Consider the following 24,249-nt stretch of genomic DNA (forward strand, 5'->3'; position numbering starts at 1 on the left):
GGACAGGATACCACTGCCTAGATGCCTCCCAAACAGATCAAGCCAATCAACTGTCTCACCTATTCAGAGGGCCTGATCCAGTTGGGGGCCCCTCAGCCTTTGGTTCATAGTTCATGTGTTTCCATTCGTTTGGCTATTTGTCCCTATGCTTTATCCAACCTTGATTTCAACAATTCTCGCTCATATAGACCCCCCTCTTTCTCGCTAATTAGACTCCCGGAGCTCCACCTGGGGCCTAGTTGTGGATGTCTGCATCCAGATCCCTCAGTCATTGGATGGGGTTTCTGGCACGACTATTGGGGTGTTTGGCCATTTTGTTTTAATTTAAGATTTTTATTATTTAAATATGAAATGCTCTCAATAGACTCATGCATTAACTTCTTGGTCCCCACCAGTGGCATTTTTGAAGGATGTCATAGAAGACTTGGAAGTGGAAACTTGCTGAGAGAAACAAGTCATTGGGATGAGCCATGGGACCATTTTGTCTTAGGTTCTTTCCTTCCTGCCTCTCTCTGCTTCCCCAGAAACTCTTTCACATGCTGCTGACACTCACATGACCTTCCAAGAGTATCAGGCCAACCAATCACAGAACAAACCCTGTGAAAGTGTGAGCTACAATATGTAATTCCTCCCTTTACATTCTGCTCTCAGGTATTTTTTGTCCCAGTAACTAGAAAGGTAACAATATAAAAGTAAAAAGTACTTAAATATATGTTCAGTTACTTCATTATCACTTAGTAAAGAATTAAACTTTCCTCATAGCAACGTCTTTTCAACTTTGATTCAATAATCATAATCTCTTTACTTTGTTATTTGTTTCATTTTTCTAGGTCCTTCCTCTAGGCGTTAACTCTGTAGCTTATACTGATTTACAAGGGTATTGTTGATAGCTTAAAACAAACAAACTGCATTACTATTGGCTTAACAAAAGATCATAAATTTGGGGGCTGGAGCAAAGTCTCTGTGGTTAAGAGCACATGCTACTCTTACAGAGGACCTGAGTTTGGCTCCCAGCACCCACATGACAGCCATTTTGCAACTCCAGTTCCAGATTATCAAATGCCTTCTTCTGACTTCCATAGGCACCAAATATGCAAGTGATGTATAGACATCAATGCAGGTAAAACACTCATACACATAAAATGAAAATACATAAGTCTTTGTAAAAAGGAACGTATATATCGTGAATTAGGTAGCTCCTAAGCAACAGAAATTTATCTCACCATTCTAGGTAAGACAGATCAAGACCCCAGCAAATTCAATGTCTGGTGAAGCTATTTAGAAGCTTCTGGGAAGGGGGAAGATATCTCCTTTAGCCCTCAGGATGGAAACAACTCTATTCTTTACCTAAAAAGATAACTCTTGGGAGTTAGGATTTTGATGTGAAGATTTTGGAAAGATACAGATATTCAGATGGCAAAGAGATAAATTCCAATTCAACATTATTTTAGTCTTACATTTCCCCATCTGTCTGTGGTGTTAACACATTAGTACATAACAATTCTACATGTATTCATGCATGCTTCAAGAACTATTAACAGCTTCCTAGTGAAACAATTTAGTTGCTACTTATTTTTGATAAACTGCCATCTTCAAAATGAAGTGAGTTAGTCAGGAATAGTATTACATGCTTTTAATCCCAGCACTTAGGAGGCAGAGGCAGGAAGATCTCTGTGAGTTCAAGGCTAGCCTGGTCTACATAGCAAGTTCCTACATACTGAGATCCTGTCCAAAAAAAAAAAAAAAAAAAAAAAAAAAAAAAAAAAAAGGAAAAGAAAAGAAAAATGGTAAACAATGGTTTTCTGCCCCACCCCCTCTTGATTTTGGGTTTTGGAGACAGGGTCTGACTGTGTAGCCATGACTGGCCTGGAACTCCTTATGCAGACCAGCCTTACCTTGAACTCACAGAGATTTGCCTACCTCTACCTCTGAAGTGCTGGGATTAAAGATATGCACCACCACTCCTAGGCTTCAAATGGTTTTCTTAAAGAGTTATAATAATTAATTACATTGCAAACCTATATGAAGCTGTGTATTCTAAATGTCTCTAAGCAAGTCAATAAGATTTAGAGTGTCAACTCCTAATGTGACTTTAACAAGGACAGCATTTCAAAGCTGACAATTAACTTGGAAGACATTGCTTCAACCTTTTTGTGAAAAAAAAAAAAATATGTGACATATCTCTTCTTATTGGACCTGAATTTCTATTAATTCACTATTTATTGGCTTGTTTGTAATTTTCATTACTTGGAATTCCTCCAGGAACTGTCAGATCCACAGATCAAATGATTTAGGCATAAATTGCTGGAATTAAAAATACCTCAGTGGACATATTGCTGGGATATGGGGAAAATTCTATTTTGCACCTCATGGTCAACAAACTAGCAGTTTGCTTTTCCAGAAGGGAAGGGGCTTTCCATGACAGGGGTCCTCAGAAACCTTCTGCATCTGCTGCCCTGAGATTCGGATGTGCCCTTTTCATCCTCCCAGGTCCTCCAGGCTTGAAAGTCATCCAAGAGCCGGGAACCGATCTGAAGTCAATTGGCTTATACCCAAATTTAATGAAACTTCCTAGGGGGAACCAATTTTGCTCGTTATCCTTTATGTAGATAATATGTGGAATTAATTCTCCTTCCCTAAGCTATCATCACATCAAGCAGAAAAACACAGCACAATGTTATTAAAGTAATGGAAGGAGCCCAGCCACTGCTAATGCTAACGTTCTGAGAAATCCCTCCACCTTACTGTTTAGCAGATGAAAGGTCAGGGCTAAGGTCAGCAAAGTTTATGCTTATTCTCTCAGCCTTGCCTTTCTTAAAGCTGGCACAAGCAGGCAGAGCTGATGTGAGAGGCTTCCTGTTGTGAGGAGGAAAGACATGGATATTTACTATGAACTGTAAATGCTCACATTTATTTGGCAATGTAATCACAAAACACTACTTTAGGTTTGCAATGAAATTATAAAAATTATACATGAGATATTTTTATGTGCTATGGTATTTTCCCTTCTGGGTTTTGGAATCAGTGCTTCTTCTTTAATATTCAGCAACCATACTTACAGGCTTATTAATATTCAACATGAGTAAAGGCTGGTCAGGTAACACCTTTACATTTTAAGCATCAACCTTGTTGCTCACTTTGTTGAAATAAAAGCTAATCAACCTTTTGTTACTATAAAAAAAAAACTTTTACCAAGCATCTCTTAGCTGTATAAAATAGAGGATTGCAGAGCTATAAATGCAATGTAAGAGATTAACACATGCAATATAAATACATACATACATATCTATACACACACACATACACACTATATATATATATATATATATAATATATATATATACCCTTGCCTTATTTTGATTTTATCCATTCCAAATTATTACTAAAAATATTATGAAAAACAGTAAAATCTGTGGGCCCTTAAGAGTTGAGTATCTGAGGAAAGAAGCAAACTTAAATAAATAACTATAATTATGAGGACTATTCAAAACTCACAAGGGTCTCTAGCATCAAGTCAAAAAAATCAATACTGCTAAGATCTAAAAATAGGGCCCATATTTTTCTTCTCTTTTAAGTCACTTAAATGTCACACAAAACATATAAAGTCATGATAGTGAACATTTTGGAGATGAAGGTAAGTACTATCTGAGAAACAAAACACATGAGGCGAGCCTTACCTCTGCTAGCCCTGGAGTATTTTCTGGACAGTGTTTTTGGTTGTGCCCAGGGAAGGGAAATCTAGTGAAACACATGAACTACTTCAGATGATGAAATGAAGCAGAATCCAAGAAAGTCAGGAGCCGTGGTGTCCACAGGGCAGAGTGTACAAGAAGACACACAGAGAAAGGGGACAATGCTCCCCACTGAGTGCAAAGGACTGAAGAAAACACTCAAAGCTGAAGAGGAACCAACCACTCAGAAGAGTAGAAATGACAGCTCCCAGGGATCATGCATGGGCAGGAGCCACACCCTTAGTACTGCAGCGAGAGCATCATAGTTTCCTGGCTGGTGAAGGACCCAAAGGAGGCACTGCTTCAAGTGGGACAGGAACCTGAGATCAGCTTCATCCACACAACCTCACTATAGTCAAGTATAAAACACAAGAATAATTCTAGAAATAGAACCACACGCAGAAACCAACAGATGAGAATTCACAATGTCTGGCATAAAAATGTGAAGTGTGCACAAAAGCAAAGCAAGTTGGCTAATCAAAACGAGTGTAGATATGGCACAGGCGGTACTAAAACCACCATTACAGCCTGAGTTGATATATGCCAAATGTAGGGAAAAGACTGAGAACCCTAAATAAAAGACATAAAAGGCCCCAATTTGAATTGCTAGAAATAGAAATTATAATGTCTGCTTTATAAAAACTCGGGCTGCAATAATGGAGTGTGACACTTCAGAAGAAAGGAATGGTGAACTTGAAGACATAGTTTTAATAATGATCCAAAATGAAGCACAAAAAATTACTGATAAAAACATGAGGCAAGCATCAGTGGAATATAAGACGATGTTCAGTGACTTAATAGCTGAGTGTCTGCATCTCCTAGAATGAGAGGACCATGGGGCAAAAAAGATACCTGAAGCTATCGGTTGAGAAATTACCAAATTTGACAAAAAAAAAAAAAAATTTAAAGATCTACGTATTTATAAAGCTTAACAAACAAATGGACAAGTGTGTCAGAGTCCTTATCCTCAATCAGAAATGTTAGAAATAGCTAGGGGGAAAGTCTGGAAAGGCATAGTACTTTTACTTAAGCAACACTATAAACAAATTCGATAATGATTGAAAGTTATGGAATGTTTAATACCTATGACACACATTTTTTTCCTGTGACTGTGTAGCACCTACCAAAATAAACTGACATTATGAACCAAATAACAAGTGTTAATAATTTTAAATAACCTGAGTCAATCAGAAGTTTTTTTCTTAGACTATATTCTAAATAAATTAAAATAAATAACAAAAAGTACTTAGAAAACCTCAAAGCATTTGGAAACTGTATGACGTAATTATGAAATATGTATATGTCAAGGTGAAATCAAAATGGAAAATATTATACACTAAATAAAATGAACATACAACATATCAAAATTAGCAAGGTATCAGCAGATTAGTACTTGTATGGATATTTATAGCACCAAACTCTACCTTAACTTCTCATTAAGAAAACCAGAAAAGGCTATTACAAACAATGCTGATATAAACATAGCTGAGCAAGTGCTCTTGTGGTATGATTGAGCGTTTCTTGGGTATATGCCCAAGAGTGGTATAGCTGGATCTTGGGGGAGATTGATTCCCAGTTTTCTAAGAAAGCACCATATTGATTTCCAAAGTGGTTGTACAAGCTTGCATTCCCACCAGCAGTGGAGGAGAGTTCCCCGAGTTCCACATCCTCTCCAGCATAAAGTGTCCTCAGTGTTTTTGATCTTAGCCATTCTGACAGGCGTAAGGTAGTATCTCAGAGTTGTTTTGATTTGCATTTCCCTGATGACTAGGGATGTTGAGCAATTCCTTAAATGTCTTTCAGCCATTTGAGTTTCCTCTGTTGAGAATTCTCTGTTTAGTTCTATAGCCCATTTCTTAATTGGACTGTTGGTCGTTTTGATGACTAATTTCTTGAGTTCTTTATATATTCTGGATATCAGTCCTCTGTCAGATGTGGGGTTGGTGAAGATCTTTTCCCATTCTGTAGGCTGTCGCTTTGCCTTGTTGACTGTATCCTTTGCTCTACAAAAGCTTCTCAGTTTCAAGAGGTCTCATTGATTGATTGTTTCTCTCAGTGCCTGTGCTACTGGTGTTATATTTAGGAAGTGATCTCCTATGCCAATGCGTTCAAGACTACTTCCTACTTTCTCTTCTAGCAGGTTCAGAAAAACCTGGAAACAACCTAGATGAGCTTCAACTGAAGAATAGATAAATAAATTGTGGCACATATACACAATGGAATACTACTCAGCAGAGAAAAACAATGACATCATGAGGTTTGCAGGCAAATGGATGGATCTAGAAAAAATCATCCTGAGTGAGGTAACCCAGACTCAGAAAGACAAATATGGTATGTACTCACTCATAGGAGGATACTAGATGTGGAACAAGGATGACTGGACTGCTACTCACATCACCAGTGAGGCTACCTGGAAAACAGGACCCCAAGAAAGACCCGGGGATCACCCAATGACGGAGAAATGGATGAGATCTATATGAACAACCTGCACATGAGTGGGAGCAATGAACGGTGAGGGTCGAGGGAAAGAGAGTGGGAGATCCCACCTGGATCAAGAACAGAGAGGGAGAACAAGGAATAGGAGACCATGGTAAATGAAGACCACATGAGAAAAGGAAAAAACAAAGTGCTAAAGAGGCCCACAGAAATCCACAAAGATACCCCCACAAAAGACTGCTGGCAATGGCTGAGAGACAGCTGGGACTGACCTACTCTGGTGATGGGATGGCCAAAAACCCTAATAGTTGTGCCAGAAACCCCATCCAAGTACTGAGGAATCTGGATGCAGACATCCACGGCTAGGCCCCTGGTGGAGCGCTGGGAGTCTAATTAGTAAGAAAGAGGAGGGTTTATATGAGCGAGAATTGTTGAAACCAAGGTTGGATAAAGCACAGGGACAAATAACCAAACGAATGGAAACACATGAACTATGAACCAAAGGCTGAGGGGCCTCCAACTGGATCAGGCCCTCTGAATAAGTGAGACAGTTGATTGGCTTGATCTGTTTGAGAGGCATCTAGGCAGTGGTACCAGGTCCTGGGCTCGCTGCATGAGATAGCTGTTTGAAACCTGGGACTTATACAGGGACGCTTGGCTCAATCTGGGAGGAGGGGACTGGACTTGCCTGGAGTGAGTCTATCAGGTCGATCTCAGTCCTCGGTGGTGGCCTTGATCTGGAGGTGGTGGGAATGGGGGGTGGCTGGGGGGAAGGGGAGGGGGGCAGGAAGGGGGAGAACAAGGGAATCTGTGGCTGTTATGTAGAACTGAATAGTATTGTAAAATAAAATAAATAAAAAAGAAATTCATCTACAAAACAGTAAAAAAAGAAAAGAAAAGAAAACCAGAAAAGGAGCTGGAGAGATGACTGTAGCAGGAATCTTAGAAGGTCTTAGTAATAAAATCAAACCTGAGGCCAGTTATTGGGTTGAACGCTGGAAGATCAGAGAGACAGAACAAGCCACAGCTTCCTTACCTTGCTAATTTCTCAGCTGATCATATTTCCTCAGACTGGAAACCTCTGTGTCCTGCATCCAGAATGGGTCTCAGCTGAACTGTGCTGCTCAAAGCCTAAAAGCTTAACCAGCCAAATGCTTCTAGTTTCTAGTCTTCATGCCTTATATACCTTTCTGCTTTTGCCATCACTCCATGGAATTAAAGGCTTGCTTTCTGGGATTAAATCATGCTTGGCTGTATCCTTGAACAGATGGATTTTTGCCTCTGGAATCTAGGATTAAAGGTGTGAGTGTCACCATTTTCTAGCCCTTGTATCTAGTGGCTGTCCTGTCTCTGACCCCAGATAAGTTTATTAGGGTGCACAATATTTTGGGGAACATAATACCACCACAGATGACTCAGTGGTTAAGACTCAATGCTCCTGCAGAGGACCTGAGTTCAGTTCTCAGCATCCACATGGTGGCTTACAACCATCTGTAATTTCAGTTCAGTGTGATCAGATACTCTCTTCTGACTTCCACAGGCACCAGGCATGTATACGGCACACATACACACATGCATGCAAGCAGGCAAGCTACTCACAAATATAAAGTAAAAATAAATATTAAAAAAATAAAGGAAGAAAAAAATGGGAGTGATACCATAGAACTGTAATTCCACTTGGAAGGCTGAGGCAGGAGAATAACCACATATGGGCTCCATAGAAGTGAGATCTATTACAGGCCAGTCTGGGCTACATAGTGAGATCTTATCTCAGAAAACTAACAAACAAAAACACAACCAAAGAAACAAATGAACTGGCAACAGTAGCAACCACAACAAAAACCTAGGTAAATAAATAAACATTGGCCCAGAAAAACTGGCTCGGCATGGAAAAGTACTTACTGGGTAAGACTGAAAACCTGAGTTTGATCCTCTAACCTACAGTGAGAGAAAAATACCCTCCTCCAAAAGTCTCCACTAGTGGCATACACATCTCCACACTTAGCAGCACACATATTACACACACTGTGACAGTGTTGGGGAGGACAAACATACATTCACACACTTACGTTGTGAAATACTACTTTAACTATGTAAAGCTGTGTTGCCTTTGTTTATACTGCATTTGTCTAACCACGTAAATATGCGATACATTTGTTTATGCTGCATTTGTTTAACTATGTAAATATGTGTTACATTTGTTTATGCTGCATTTGTTTATGTAAAGATGTGTTGCTGTTTTACCTTGCCTGACTAAGGCACTTGATTGGTCTAATAAAAAGCCAAATGGCAAATAGCTAGCAGAAGAGGGATAGATAGTGTTGGTGGGCGTAGGTAGAAGGAGGAATCTAGTCTTGAGAGGAGAGAAAGAGGAGAGATGAAGAATGAAAGGGAGACACCTGGGGCCACCCAGTGGCAGCTACCACCCAGCCAGACACAGAGTAGGACATACAGAATAAAAAAATAAAACAAAAAACTAATGAAAAAAAAGGTAAATTAAGTTATAAGAGATAGTAGGACATGCATAAGCTAAATCCGAACATTAATAACTAATAATGTCTATATATTATGATTTGGAACTGGTTGGTGCCCCCCAAAAAAAGCTATAAAAAACACAATAATGATTAAAAAGTTGTAAAACAATAAAAGGGAATTGAAGCAAATCAGTGTTGACAAAGAGACAGTAAAAAAAATAATGAAACAGAAAACAATGGGAAAAGTTAATGAAAAAAAACTTGTTCCAATATACACAATATAGATCAATCTCAAAACAATTAAGTTAACTGAAAGAAACCAGATTAAGAAGGGATAACACAGCACATACATCAGGTATATAAAAGCCTCACAAGGCCACGGAGAGCACATCAGTGGTTGGTGGAGATGAGGAAAGGGAAGGGAAGACGAAGAATATCAAGAAACCACTGACATGAGGGGCGATGGAAGGATTATTTACCTATGCGGGATAGTTTCATAACTTGATACATAACTAAACAGTATGTGGTGTATCTTAAACATGGACAGTTTATCAATCTTACCTTAAGAACATAGGTGTGTAGTGTGTATGGGGGGGCGGTGTTTGTGTATATGTGTGTGTGGTGATTGTGTGTGTGTGTGTGAGGGGGGGTGATTGTGTGTGTGTGTGTGTGTGTTGTGTGTGTATTTGTATAGTGTGTGTGTGTGTGTAAATGAGTATATGAGGCAAGTATGGAGATCAAGGACAAACTTCAGGAGTCTGCTCTCCCCTTAATGTCATATCCAGGAATCAAACTCAAGTTATTAAGCTTCATTCAGTGACCACTGAGCCATCTTGCTGCCCCCAGAAAAAGTTATGGGGATTTTGTTTTGTCTTTTAAGATATTGAAGGATTGCTCAGTCAGTAGGGTGCTTACTACATAAGTATGAAAACTTAGGTTCACATCCACAGCACCCACATGAAAGCTGGGCAGAGCAGCATGTGTCTATAACCCTAGCTCTGGGAGCAGAGAGACAGAAGGGTCCCTAAAGCTTTCAGGCAGGCATTCCAGGTCAGTCAGTGAGCTCAATGTTCCGTGAAAGATACTGTCTCAAAAGCAAGATGGAGAACAACTTAGATACCTCTATGGACCTCTGACCTTCATACAATATGCATATAGGTGCACGTGCACCCACACACGGATATACTTACTGAAAGCACATATACCTGCACGCACCACACACACACACACACACACACACACACACACACACACACACACACACCTAATAATAATAAAACAGAGCTTAGTAAGTCCACAATCTGAATGAACTTTGGGTTGGAAATGACTCTCCCAAAAACTGTCGAGGGAAGTCAGTTTCTGACCTTATTTAAAACACCAAAAGAAAAACAGTCAGATGTGTCATCCAGATGTCAGACTCTGATAGTTTTCAAGAAAATAATTTAGTCAGAGGGTGAAGAAGACATGTTAAAAACAGCTCAAGGGATAAACAGAGAAAGCAACTTACAGAGAAATGAGAAAAATGAAACTGAGGAATGGGATCCATGACTCTGAGAGGCACAGAGCCTCAGGAAGTGTTTTCTGGGATGTGGGGATCTGAGTATTTTGGGAGACTGAAGGGAAGTGCTAGGCAAACTGGGAAACTAAAGAATTAAAGAACAGATGTGTAAAGTTCTAGGTGGACAGTTTAAAACAGAACTAAAAGTGTGTAGATAGAGATGCCTCATGAAAAGGCGCTTGCTGTGTTGGTTTGAATGAGAATGACCCCCTTAAGCACATAGATTTGAATGCCTAGTCACCAGGAAATGGAAGTGTTTGGAAAGGACTAGGAAGTGTGGCCTTGTTGAAGAAAGTGTGTCACTAGGGGTGAGGTTTGAGGTTTCAAAAGTCCACTCTAGGCCCAGTCTCTCTCTCCTTCCCTCCCTCCCTCCCTCCCCCCCCCCTCTCTCTCCCACTTACCTGTAGATCAGATCAGGATGTAAACCTCTCAGCTACTGCTCCAGCACTATGGTTACCTACTGACACATTCTCTACCATAGCAATCATGGACTCCCTCTCTGAAGCTGTGAACTAGCCCCCCAGTTATATGTTTTCTAAGTCGTCTGGTCATGGTGTCCCTTTACTTCAATACAACAGTAACTAAGACACTTGCCTTCCACAGAAGAAAGATGGATACATTATCAGAGATGAGAAAATAATTGTGAACAAAGGTCAAGCAATTTGCTAAATTGTACCAGAAATTTTAGAGGAGGGTTAGAAATTTAACACAGAATAACTAGGTAAGTAAAAATTTTGTCAGGTTCTAGTAAAGGTTCTACCAAGTTTTAAAACCACAAATTACTATACAGATAACAAATGTGATGCCAGGTTTATTCCGGAAGTAAAAGTAAAGAAAACAAGTGGTTAGTTTGGCAAGGAGACGGATGTCAGCCAAGTGGATACTCCCAAGGGTCAAATGAGATACATCTGTGGTTGATCCTTAGCATGTACATAAAATGGAATTCTGACATATCTGTCTAGTCACTGAAGAAACAGAAATGTTTATTTGGAATCTGGTAGATCCTGTGCTGTATAGCATGCAAGAGCAATTATCTTCAATGAAGGTTAACAGTAGATAAACTGTGGAAGAATAAATACATTTATTGATTCCTATTCTTCGCTGTGGACATTAGGCTGCAATTGAATCAGCACATCCCATAGCAAGGAGATATTTTAAGGGTTATAAAGTTCAACACTGTCATTTTATTGATGAGAGACAAAGAAACAGGTGGAGACTCTTCCCAAAGGTAGTAGGAGATAAAACAAGATCTTTCTGTCTTCCAGTTAGTATTCTACCCACCTGTCTTTTAACTTTTTTGACGAATATTAAAGGCAATACTACCAAACATTTACAGTATAGTTAAGTTAAAGAAGTATTAAATCTGAAACAATCTTAATACAAAATAGTAGTAGTACATTCGAAAGCTCACATGGTTCTTTTGTATTTACAACTGAAACTAAAAGACAATTTAAAAATGTTATAACTGCATTTTTTCCAGTCTCGATTAGTTATGAAGTAAATGCCTTATATGGGGCTGTTTGACCTGGTCTTTAGTTTTCTTAATTATAGCAACAAATTAGAGCAAGAAATGATTTCCAAATGGGAATGTGAGGTTACAGGTCTCTTGAGATCAGGGACTATTCTATCACCTAGCATTTAGCACACACGATAAGTGCTCAAAATATTTACTGAATGAATTACTAAAACATGATAAAGGGGCACAGCTGAGAGAGTCAGAGTCATGGGAAGGTCACGCTCAGCTCCTCTGGGCACTGAAGACTGCAGAGAAGGTAGCATCTGGCAAGTGTAGAGCCTGCGAAAGGAATTCTCAATATTCAATGTACCAAGGACACCTCCATAGGAGATGGAGGAGCCTGGGGGCTGGAAGAGAACCCATCATCAGCCAGGACTTCACTGGGCACCAGGAAGTGGTGAGAAAATTGTGAGCTGAGCAGAAGGTGTGATTTGGAAGAGAAATGCTTTCTAGTAGAACTTGGAGTTGGAGGCTTTGGGTTCCAGTTTTGATTACACTGTTAACCAGCAAGTTAGATTGAGCCGTACCAGACTCTGACCCACTGCCATTCTCTACCCACCTTCTTGAGAATACACTAAGTCACCAGTGACCAGTCAACTTTAAATTAAAGCAGGGAACACGTTTATTCTTTGATAGCAGCTTACATTGTTCTCTCTGTCTATATACACTTGTCTCTTGAACCTCTCTGTGGCCGCCTTCCTGTAATTTCTTCTCCAATTTCTCCTTTGTTCCTCTTATGCTAATTTTTCTTCTAAATGTTGTGCTCAAAAACCCTTTCCTCAATCTTCTTTTTTGTTCTGTGTAGTTTTACCATCATTTTTATCTACCACATTACTTTAAATATTCAAATTTAGTCCAGACACATCCAACATCCTGCTAAATATTTCCACACATCACATGTATGTTTCTTACTCATCCAAACCTGAGAAACAATATGGATAGCAGCAAACTCATATTCTCTTCCTCCCCTCCCTCTGCCACAGCTTGCAACTACAAACTCCTGTCCCTTCTCCAGTTTATGGAATGGTATCTTCCTGCTACTCAAACCAGCAGTGGTTCCAGACCCTCCATCTTCCTCAATCTTCTACTCTGGTAACTGTTATTCTTCCCTCCTGTGCCACTGCTTGGATGTACACATAAACAACATGTCTCCCATGTACACATAAACAACACACACAGGCATATAGATACATGACATAATGTTACTTGTGATAATAATGCTCCTCCCAAGGACTATAGACCATGGAAAACAAACAAACAAACAAAAACCTGGTGCCAGGCTTTGGTAACATCCCTTCAAATTGTTGGTCCAGGAAATCCAAGACACTCCCAAAACTGTATAAACTATTGCCATTGCCCTTGGTTGCTTTCTAGATCTTGAAGGTAAGAGCCTATTGCTGAAGACACCACATACTTTGGAAACAGAATTGGTGAAATTGATCTGTAACTGACCTGAAATCTCCTCTGACGACTAGGCCTTTATAGTATCAGAAGGTGTTGTGCAAGCTGCTAAAGTAATCAATAATCCTACCCTGATGTAATGCCTGTCAACCATAATGATGATCAGCCTAGTAGGGTATATCCATGGGTGTAATAATGCCACTTATATCATAGGGGTGACCAACAATTGTCTAATTGGACGTGGATTCTCTCAGTGGGAGGGAAGCAATCCCTGGCACTGTAACTGCTCAAGGCTAGTGAGGTCATGAACCCTAGAGGAGAAGCTACTGCTTTCACTTTCCCAAACCAGCATAATCTCTAAGTGTAATCTCTGCATACTCCTCTTATGCACACAGAGAAACTTAATTCTCACCCCACCCCCATCAAAGAAGCTTCTACTTCAGCAGCATATGGAATCTACTACCGAGATTCACAACTGGCCAAAATCCAGAGAACTGCTTTGCAGTGCACACCCCCAAATGATACAACTATAACATAACCACTTTCTCTGAGGGGCTGGGGGTGGCATCAAGAAGTAGGAAACAGCAGGGCGGTGGTGGTGCACGCCTTTAATCCCAGCACTCAGGAGGCAGAGGCAGGCAGATCTCTGTGAGTTCAAGGCCAGCCTGGTCTCCAAAGCAAATTCCAGGAAAGGCGCAAAGCTACACAGAGAAACCCTGTCTCGAAAAATCAAAAAAAAAAAAAAAGAAGTAGGAAACAGAAACCAGAGTATTAGGACATCTTCTGGGAGAGAGTGCTGCCCAGACATGACAGAAGCTATACCCTTCAAATCCCAGCAATATAGTTGCATAAATGAGACACGCACAAGGACAACATCAGTGGGCATGTTCACACAGATGGGTTCGATCTCGTATGGACCTACTCTAAATGAAGAGCTACTTGTAATTAATGGCTGCTAAGAAAAGGAGAATTAGTACTCTCCAGGGAGAAGCCCTCTGATAAATTATTCCACCTAAGTGCTCAGCCCTAAATAACACATAAATATGAACAGCACTTCCTGCTTACCATACTTTAGTTCATTCTTAGCAGGGGACTCTGTGTTACAATTACTCTGATCTAATCATAAATGACTCTCATGATATACTAAATATGTAATGTTATAATAAATCTACCGTGAAGTCCAAAGTCACTGTCATTATCTGTAAAAAGCCTTTCATGATCCACAGCTTTTGACACTTTGTCTCCTCTCCAGTCACTTTCCCTTTTTCCTGTTCATTCTGAATTAATTGCCCTTCACATATGTGCTCAGTTCTCTTGTGTTCTTATGGAGAAAGCCACATCCTGTATAGGCCACAACACAAGCCCCATTCATCATTTTACCTTCAGATCAAGGATTTTCAGGGTGCCTTACCTGGCTTTCTTGATATCTCTCCCGGGGATGGACCACTTCCTTTTTGTGCTTCTGCCTTTTATCTCAGTTGCTCATAGGCTTTCTTCTTTTCTTTCATGTCAGTGCCTCTGCAATTTTGATTCTTAGACGTCAGGAACTATGTCTTACTTGTTGTTAGACTTTCAACACAGTTCCTGGCACATGGGGAGTGACTGACAACTGTTGGAAGAACAGATAGTTGAACTGAAAGAATGCGACAGTTTAAAGAGGCTAAGAAAGTTGAAATTAGCACAAGAGTTTAAGATTTAGAAGGTGAGTCAGCATGGAAAACTCTGGAGTGTTTCCAAGCTTTAATCTCTCAATTCAAATTCCATTTAGTCATAGACTCTTTTTGGCTTTGAAATATCACCAACATCCTAGCCACCCTCTGGCACCACTGGATCTCACAGCAGGATAGCAGGGAAGCAGATGCCTGTAGGATTTCCTTAAGTCAATTTTCAATTAAAACAGTGGGAGATTGCCATTTAAATAATTTTTGTTTTGCTCAAATCCCAGTATCTAGAATGAGTCAATCTCAAAATTAAATAAATAGCATCAATAATTTGAGTTAGGAAGATCTGCTTACACACAAAAAATGCTGCATATCTTCCTATTAAACTCTTTCACTATTTATGGTGGACCTGACCATAAGAAGATCTCTGGTTCCTTAAGTATGTACTATCTAACCTCCAGGGCTCCACTGGAACTGAGAGGTAGTGTCACCCATCTCAGGACCTTCAATGAAAATTGAAGAATGTAAGCACTCAAGACATCTCAGGCTCTTCCTAGTCCACTTCAGTTGTCCTATTTATTGAGTTTGACTCAGTAAAACTGGTGTAAATGAGATAGTACCTATGCCAAACTCAATATCCTGCCCAAACTCTGCCATTATTGAAAAATTTTCCTCAGTAGAAATACTTTCAGCATCACACAAATTGTTGTTAAAGAGGAAAGACAAATTTGAACAAAATGCCTTCACTATTTTTTTTTCTGTTTTTAGTGGTGTGTGTGCACATGTGTACATCTCCAACTTAGGGTCTTATACATGCTAAGCAAGTGCTGTACAACCAAACCACACCCCTGTCATTACTATGTGTATTTCTGCCATACCTCTTTGCCCTACAATCACCAAAACCTCTATGAAAAGAATGGCAATTTCTTCCTCCTTCCCTATTGTAAACTGAGAACCCAAGTGATCCATACAGCCCTTTGGTCTGTGTAATACTCACTTTAGCCCTCTGGTTTGTGAAACACTCATCTTAGATTAAATAATCACCACCCTTTTAACTTCACCACTCTGGAGTCTAGAATCCTTCTCCTCTATAAGGTGATAATTGTAGTAATGACCTCACCATCAGGTATTTCTTGGGAATTAATGATCAACTGAGGTTAATGGACCACAGAACAGCCATGGTCCATCAACTCCATCCAGCCTGTCATTAATCCCCAGGAAACATTCTGCTTCCGGATTATTATTGTTTAATTTAGACTCTCTTTATTCTCATCAAGTCTTGCAATATCACTACATCCACTAAGAAACTGTGTTTTATTTTATGAGTCTACATCCTAATGTTTCAGTAAGAAATGTTTCCCTAACTGGTCATTAAATAAAACCAGAATGGACTTATTAAAAGTTTAAAAGCTATTAAATATCCCTAGACACTTTACTATTTTACACATATTTTGACATTATTTAAACTCATCAATGTTGTCCCTAAGACACAGGCCTTAGCACTCTCTTCCCAATCATCCTTAGCTCACCCTTTACTTCCCAGAATACATCTAATCACTTTATTTAACTTTACAAGTTACTCTCCCAGGCTCAAAACAGTTTTAAACAATAAATGGTTTCATGAGTTGTCTAAACACTAAATGCAACATGTCCTTTCCAAGCAGTTTCCAGCCATTCGACAGCCTGCAAGCATCCCTGCCTCCTTTACTAGCCCTACCTACAATGTTACATTTCACTTAGTGGTACATAACACTTTGCTAGCCTTCCTTTTGGTATGTTTTCTTCTATCCATTGATGAATGGATCTGCAGCAGGTCTGAAATAGGTGTGAATAGAAGGAAGGGAGACAAGGTCTTAGTGAAGCAAGGCTTTTTCAATACCAAGGTCAACTTTAAAAATGTGGCCTAATGCAAGAAAAATACTTAACAAAAATACATGCAAGGGGTGTCTAAATCATCATGATATGACATTAAAGCCAGGGAAGGAAAACAAGGTGGAGACAGTATGTTATGAAGGCTCCTTATTAAGCCTGCAATCATTTTTAATGCAGATATAATGCAGTAACAAATACTGAAGAACTCAACAGTGAATATATTGGGATATGCATAGGCATCCACAGGTCATAAAAGGTCACTCAGCAGACAGATTAGTTTTATTGGTAGGTGTTCCATTAACCACATGGCCTTTGACAAATTGACTTTTTTCAGCTCAGCTTCCTCATGCAGAAAAAAAGAAACAGATCTAGCTAATGCTGGTTGCTTTTCAACAATAATCTACATGGTTTTTGAGTCCATGTAATAACTAGTTGTCATAATGGAATTTCACATAACATGGAATTTTTTCAAACATCTATTTTCTTTTCTTCCAAGCTCATGCAATGATGTCTGTGTATTAATTTTCTATATGTGAGAACACAATGTGAAGTAAATAGAATTACAGAGGATATAATAATATCAATTATTTAAAAAAGAAAACTGCTTGCAATCCCATACCAAAGCATATAGGTCAGTAGTGGAAACTGAAAAAAAAAATCATAGTGACAAATAGGGATAAGTGGATAAGAAAAGGCTGAAAAGGAAGAATAAAAAATACTCAGTGGAAGAAGTGTTTGGGAGAGTGAGAGAAGAGAGAAGAAAAGGGTAACATAGTAACCTTTAGGGCAACACTTCTCTGTCCTGCCCCATTCTGTAGCCATTTCTAAATGATCACTAAGAGGCTTAATATTACTTATAAATGATTTGCCAGTAGCTTAGGCTTATTACTAACTAGCTCTTACATTTAAATTAACCCATAATTCTTATCCATGTTAAGCCACATGGATACCTTTTTTCAGTATGGCATTCTCATCTTGCTTCCTCTGTGTCTGGCTGGTGGCTCCTGACTCCACCTTTCCTCCTCCCAGAATTCTCCTAGTCTGATTGTCCCACCTGTACTTCCTGCCTGGCTACTGGCCAATCAGCATTTTATTAAACCAATTCGAGTGACAAATCTTTACAGTATACAAGAGCATTATCCCACAGCATTTCCCCTTTTTTTTGTCTAATTAAAAAGGAAGATTTTAACCTTTATATAGTAAAACATAAACAGATATTAAGTAAGAATTATAGTAACATATCCAATCCATTTGCATTTGATAAAATTAGAGAAAATAATTATCTATCTTATCTTGGTGTGTCTAAAGTTTTGTATCTAATTTACTTTCTATTATAACTAAGGAAAATTATAACTATTCAGTCTTCAATGCCATCAAAGACCCCAGAAGGATGTAATATTACCTAATGACAGGGAGATCAGACTGCCTTGACAGTCACTCAAAGTTCCTCTACAACATTGGGGCATCCATCTTTGGCTTACAGGCTTAGCATGTCTGACAGACTTACCTGTGCAGCAGGATTTTTGAACAAGTTTCCTACCTTGTCTTGGTAAAGTTCTTTAGTCAATTTATTTGGTGTGTCCTACTTGTCCAATTTGTATAGAACACTGTCAGCAGTCGAGGCAAGGGCACTTTCTTTGCCCCATGGCTAGCTTTTGCTATAAAAAAAAAAAAAAAAAAAAAAAAACTCCATGTGGAATTTCTTCCATGCCCACCATCCTCTTTGAAATAATTGGTGCTGCCAAGAGCAGAAGTGTCTCATTGTCATGAAAAGTCTAAGTTCTTAAAACATTTAAAAGGTCATATTCTGTAGTTCTTTGAAGTATTTGAAAATTGCCTATCTATCTGAAATATATCTCTGTATGACCTTAAAAACATACTTAACATGACTATAAATTTGCTATTATAGATGAATATTAATCCATATTTCTTAATTATATATTACATTTTTATTTTTTATTTTATTTTTTATGGTACTGTTTTTTAATTTAAACAAGGACAAGGGGCTAGCATTCTCAGAGACAGTAGCACCCAGCAAGTTCAGACAGTCCTCCTTCTTTGGCTGACCAGGTCTTGATTTCTAGTGATCTTTGCAAGGTCTCTATGATCATCTGATCATGTCCTGACACATTTGAGACACATCAAAAATGTGGAGCATATATGACTGGACAGATTCACTGGACATCATCATCATCAGAGAGATCTTCAAAATCATTTAAAAAGTCTGCTTGAACTGCCTTTTCATTGGCTGCCAAGTCCATCAAGAGGCCAGTGCCCCCTCTAGCCTCATCCAGGTCCATGTAGGGCCTGGTGTCCTTGGGGAACATCTCATCCACGGCTGGCTTCATCTTGGGGCAGCAGCATTGCACTCCATATATTACATTTTTAAATGAACAGCATAAACATAATACCTTAAACAAAAGTAGAAAGATATATATAGCATAACAAAATAAAGTCCATACTGATTTAAAATATATAAGATTAACAGTTGTTTTTGGATTAAAGTAGATTTAATAATCTGCCTTTTTATCATCTCTATATCATATCTTGGTTATTATTATTACTATTCTCTCATACATTATACCATGACTGAAGTTTCCTCTACCTCCACTCTTTCAGTCCCCCCTCACCTCCCCTCTCCCTCAGATCTACTTCTCCTTTGTTTCCCTTCAAAAAACGAGCAGACCAGACCTTCCAGGGATATCAACAAAACACAGCTTAACAACTTACAATAAGACTAAACACAGATCCTCATTTGAAGACTGGATGAAGCAACCCAGTAAAAGGAAAAGGGTCCCAAGATCAGGCAAAAGAGTAAGAGACACCCCCAGTCACACTCTTAGGAGTTCCACAAGAACACAAAGACTCACAACCATAAATTATATGCAGAGGACCTAGCTCAGACTCATACTGGCTCCCTGATCATTGCTTCAGTCTCTGTGAGCCCATTGAGCCCTACTTAGTTGATTCTGTGGGCTCTGTTCTTCTGGTGTCCTCAACACCTGGCTTCCACAATCCTTCCTCTCCCATCTTCCTTGGGATTGCCCAAGCTCTGCCGCATGTTTGGCTGTGGGTTTCTGCTTCTGTTCTCATTAGTTGCTGGATGAAACTTCTCTGATGGCTGGCCTAGGCTCTAGTCTATGACTATAGCAGAACATCTTTAGCAATTATTTCATTGAACTGTATTTCCTGTCTTGTTTGGTTCTATCCTGGGTCTCTCTCCAACTCTGGTAGTGTCAGATGTGGGCTTCCTCTTAAGGTGTGGGTCTCAAGTTGAACCAGTCATTCAATAACCATGTCTACTTGTTCTGTATCATCATTACCCTAGCACATTTTGGAGGCAGGACAGATTGTAAACAGAAGGTTTGTGGCTGGATTTATATTCTATTCTCATTGCTGGAAGCCTTGGCTACCAATAGAAGATGGCTGCTCTACACTCCCCCTTCCTCCCCTTTGCTAGGAAACTTCCCTAGAATCGCTTTCAAAGATTTCAGGGAGTTTCCACTGTACTAGTTTTCCACATGAATCCCCAAATGCATTCTTCAACATGTAGATATCCACTTAGATCAGCATCACTTGTTGAAGAAGCTTTCTTTTGAATTGTGTATTTCTGGCTTCTTTATCAAAATCAGCTGTCCATAGGTGTATGGATATATGTCTGGGTCTTTAATTCAATTCTACTGATTTACCTGTCTGTTTTTATGCAAATACATACAGTTTTTATTACTATAGCTCTGTAGTACAACTTGAAATCAGGGATAGTTGTATCTCCAGAAGTTCTTTTATTGTATAGGATTGTTTTAGCTATCCTGGATTTTTTGCTTTTCCATATGAAGTTGAGTATTATCTGTTGTGGAGTATTAGTTTAAGATGTGCTACATTTGTTTATGCTGTGAAATTTTTGTTTAATGATGCAAAGATGTACTGCATTCTTTTATGTTGCATTTGTTTAACTCTGTGAGGCTGTGTTACTTTGCCTGCCTAAAACACCTGATTGGTCTAATAAAGAGCTGAATGGTCAATAGCTAGGCAGGAGAGGGATAGGTGAGGCTGCCAGGCAGAGAGAATAAATAGGAAGAGAAATCTGGGATGAAGAGATTGAAGAGCAAGATAAGGAGGAGGAGAGAGGACATCAGGGCCAGCCACCAAGCTGCACAGAAAGCCACAGAGTAAGAAGTAAAGAAAGGTATATATAATAGAGAAGGCAAAAGCCCAGAGGCAAAAGGTAGATTGGACAAATTAAGAAAATCTGGCAAGAAACAAGCCAAGCAAAGGCCTGGCATCCATAAGGAAGAATAAGTGTAGTGATATTGTGTCCCCCAATATATTGTGCACCCTAATAAACTTATCTGGGGTCAGAGAACAGAACAGCCACTAGATAGACATAGAGTCCAGAAACTGGTGGCACACACACCTTTAATCCTAGTCTTCTGGAGGCAGAGATCCATCCAGTTCTCGGTAATTTCATTCAAGCTTTGTGCATGTTGATTTAGAAGGCCTTGCTTTCTTGGTGTTCTCTATCACCTCTGTCTCTTATTCTCTTTCTGCCTCCTCTTCAGCAGGGTTCCATGAACACTGAGGGATTGAATTTGATGAAGACATCCCATTTAGGACTGAGTACTCTGGGATCTTTCACTCTCTGAAAAGTGTCTGGCTGTGCATCTCTGTATTTGTTCCCATTTGCTTGAGGATAAATTTTCTCTGATGGCTAAGTAAGATATTGATGTATTAGTGTTGCAGAAAGTCATTAGGAGTCATTTTATTGCTATGTTCCTTTAGTACAATAGTAGTATTTGGTGTTACCCTATGTCCTTGGACTATCTAGTCTTAGGTCCTTGGTCACCCAAGCAGTGTTGTGTACGGGTTCCATCTTGTGGAGTGAGCCTTAAGTCAAATCAGAGATTGGTTGGTTGCTTCCACAAGGTTTTTGCCACCTAACACATCTTGCAGGCAGGACACAACTGTAGACCAGAGGGTTTAATGGCTTGGTGGGTGTCTACATTTCTCTTTTGGTAGCATATAGAGTATCTTCCTATACCAAAGGTACCAGAGGTAGGGGAGAAGGCTCTGTGTATGTTCCACTCAACATCTCCATGTTCAATGAGTTATGTGCATATTGTCTTCAGCAATGGGACTTTGCTGTCAGTTTAGAGGGAGCAACCTACAATCTTGGCAACAGCCTGGGTTGTTTGAAGAGTCCTATAGGACCCCTTTTGGCTACAAGTCAATTATATGAAACCTAATCCTGGTTCTGGAAGCTCATTTGGTGACAATAGATGGCCAATTGAGGCTGTCTTCCACATTATTTGGTGATTTCATTTAGATTGCCTTAATATATGTATATATTTTAGGAAGTTTCTATTGTATTCAGTTTCCATAATACCCCTCAAATGGCTCTTAATTTTAGTTGTCTCTCTCTCCATACTCCTACCCTTCTTCCCTGTCCCCTCCCCCTTCGCTCTTGATTCTCCCTTGGAAGCCTGTTTGTTTTCTAAAGAGAAACAGAAATGAGTTAAATCTGGATGGGAGGGGAGGTGGAGAGCATTTGGGAGGAGTAGAGGGAGGAAAACCATAATCAGGATCTATTGTATGAAAAAATCTATTATATATGTGTATTAATAGATTATATGTATACTCAATACATATATTGTATATGTATATGTATGTATATGTATTGAATATAACATAAATTACATAAATGGTTATGATGGGTTACTAGATGGGTTCCCCTACGTCAAATTTTTACCTATACAAAAAAACCCAAAGTGTTGCTGAGTCTAACTCCCAAGCATGAAATATTCAAATCAAATATTTCACAATTGCTTATAAAGTGTTTAGAATTCAGTGTAAGTCAAATGGATTTACGAAGAGGCAATTCACATAATACATACAGAGAGCAACTGACAGAATATTCAAAGGCAAGAACAAAATGAGAGAGAAAAAAACTGTTCTCACAAAGGACAGCCATTACTGAGACCCTAGTTATCCAGCAATATATGCTGGTCTTCTATGTGCAACACAACCTTCCAAAGGTATTGTCAAAGGCCTCCACATGAGGGACTTTTGAACTCAGACTGGATAACACATCAGGAGGGATTTTCAAGGAGATACTTCCCCACAGAGAAACTGAACTCTGTGGTATGACATCCTCTACTGTTGTGCTATTTGATAAGATTTTAAAGAATGTAGGAGGGAAGATTATTCAAATTCCATATATATATATATATATATATATATATATATATATATATATCTTATTATTTTCCACTAAAGGGTAACTATTCTAGTATGATTAATGCAATGAAAGACATACTTGATTACATAATTGTAGGTTTAGATGTACAATTAGTAGGTGACCTGGAGGAAACAAGTGTCATTTACAGTTGACTAGAACTAAAGAGGCTTGGGCAAATAAATCGTTTAGCTTCTCTGCAGTTCACATCATCTGCTGTGAAAATAGGAGAATGAGAGGTAGAACTCCACACACTCGGTTCTTCTGCTAACCTACATTTGATATTGTTTATGGCATTTATCAAACATAAGATGAGGACAGCATAAGTAAGAACAAATACACCCACACTATTTAATAAAGCCGTGTTCTTTACTGGACTGACAATGGCTTCCACAACAACAAAGGCAATATGCAGGAACTCTAGCTTTGACAGAAGGCAGTTCAAGCACCGTTGGATTCAGGATCTCAAGGCATGTTTCCTGAGAAAACTATGCCTAAGTCTAGAGGTTGGGTCGGGTAGGACATTGCTTGTGAGAGGAGAATATACAAAGGCAATGTGAACAAAGAAAAACAGCAAACCAACTCCAAGTTCAAGCTCATTGTTCTACTGTTAGTTGCAGCTGGCTGTACTGGGAAGAGTTTGGCTTCTCTTTCCTAAACAGCATCCACGGGTAATCCAAAGCTGGTTTGGGAAGTCTTCTGTCATCTGTTCGCCAGGGGACTTTCAACTTCCTTCTCTGCTATTCTGAGTGTATCCTGGTCCTCCTTTTCCAAGAGAAAGTCCTGACCATTGTCCCTGAATCCCAAGCAACACCTAACAGGAGAGAGGAGAGTCAGGAAAGGGTTCAGTAGCATCATCTAGAAGAAATTTCCACGAAACAGCCATGCCAAACCAGATCTCCTCCTTCTCTCAGTCAAGTTGCCAGGCATGCTGGGATTTTTGGATTTTATTCTTCATAGCTATGTGTCACCTAAAATTTGGAGATCCTAAGAAGTGAAGTACACATGCTAGAAAAAGAAACTGAACATTACCATAATGTTCTATTGAACACCCACACGAAAACTCCAAAGGTCTGATGAGAATATTTGTCTGTGCTGTTCACTAAATCCCATATTGTGAAATAGTTCCTGAAAAACACAATGTTAGGTGAGATTTTTCCATCGTTGTTTCTGGTTCCAGAGGAAAACAGACGAAAGGAACAAAGATTTATTTGGCTTCATAATCCCAGAGGTCCCAGTCCAGACTCAGCTAAATCCATCACTTCTGCATGAGGTAAGGCAGAATATCAGGGTGGTAAGAATGTGTGACATATGGTGTAACCAGGAAGCAGAAAAGGGAAGTCAGGAGACAGGATACATCTTGTCCAC

At 39.3% G+C, this 24,249-nt stretch overlaps 1 protein-coding gene across 1 annotated transcript; it reads right to left on the reverse strand.

Moving 5' to 3' along the window:
- Positions 1 to 18,751: 18,751 nt before the first annotated feature.
- On the reverse strand, positions 18,752 to 18,997 carry LOC114695450 (COP9 signalosome complex subunit 9-like). The gene has a single exon (XM_037202293.1). The coding sequence runs from the start codon at positions 18,995 to 18,997 to the stop codon at positions 18,824 to 18,826; it is 174 nt and encodes a 57-aa protein (XP_037058188.1). The 3' UTR covers positions 18,752 to 18,823.
- Between the last annotated feature and the right edge of the window lie 5,252 nt (positions 18,998 to 24,249).

The sequence above is a fragment of the Peromyscus leucopus genome, chromosome 2 (genome assembly GCF_004664715.2).
Source record: "Peromyscus leucopus breed LL Stock chromosome 2, UCI_PerLeu_2.1, whole genome shotgun sequence".
NCBI classification, from domain to species: Eukaryota; Metazoa; Chordata; class Mammalia; order Rodentia; family Cricetidae; genus Peromyscus; species Peromyscus leucopus.

Coding starts and splice junctions, on each gene's coding strand:
- LOC114695450 (XM_037202293.1), bottom strand. CDS start 18,997: ATGAAGCCAGCCGTGGATGAGATGTTCCCCAAGGACACCAGGCCCTAC.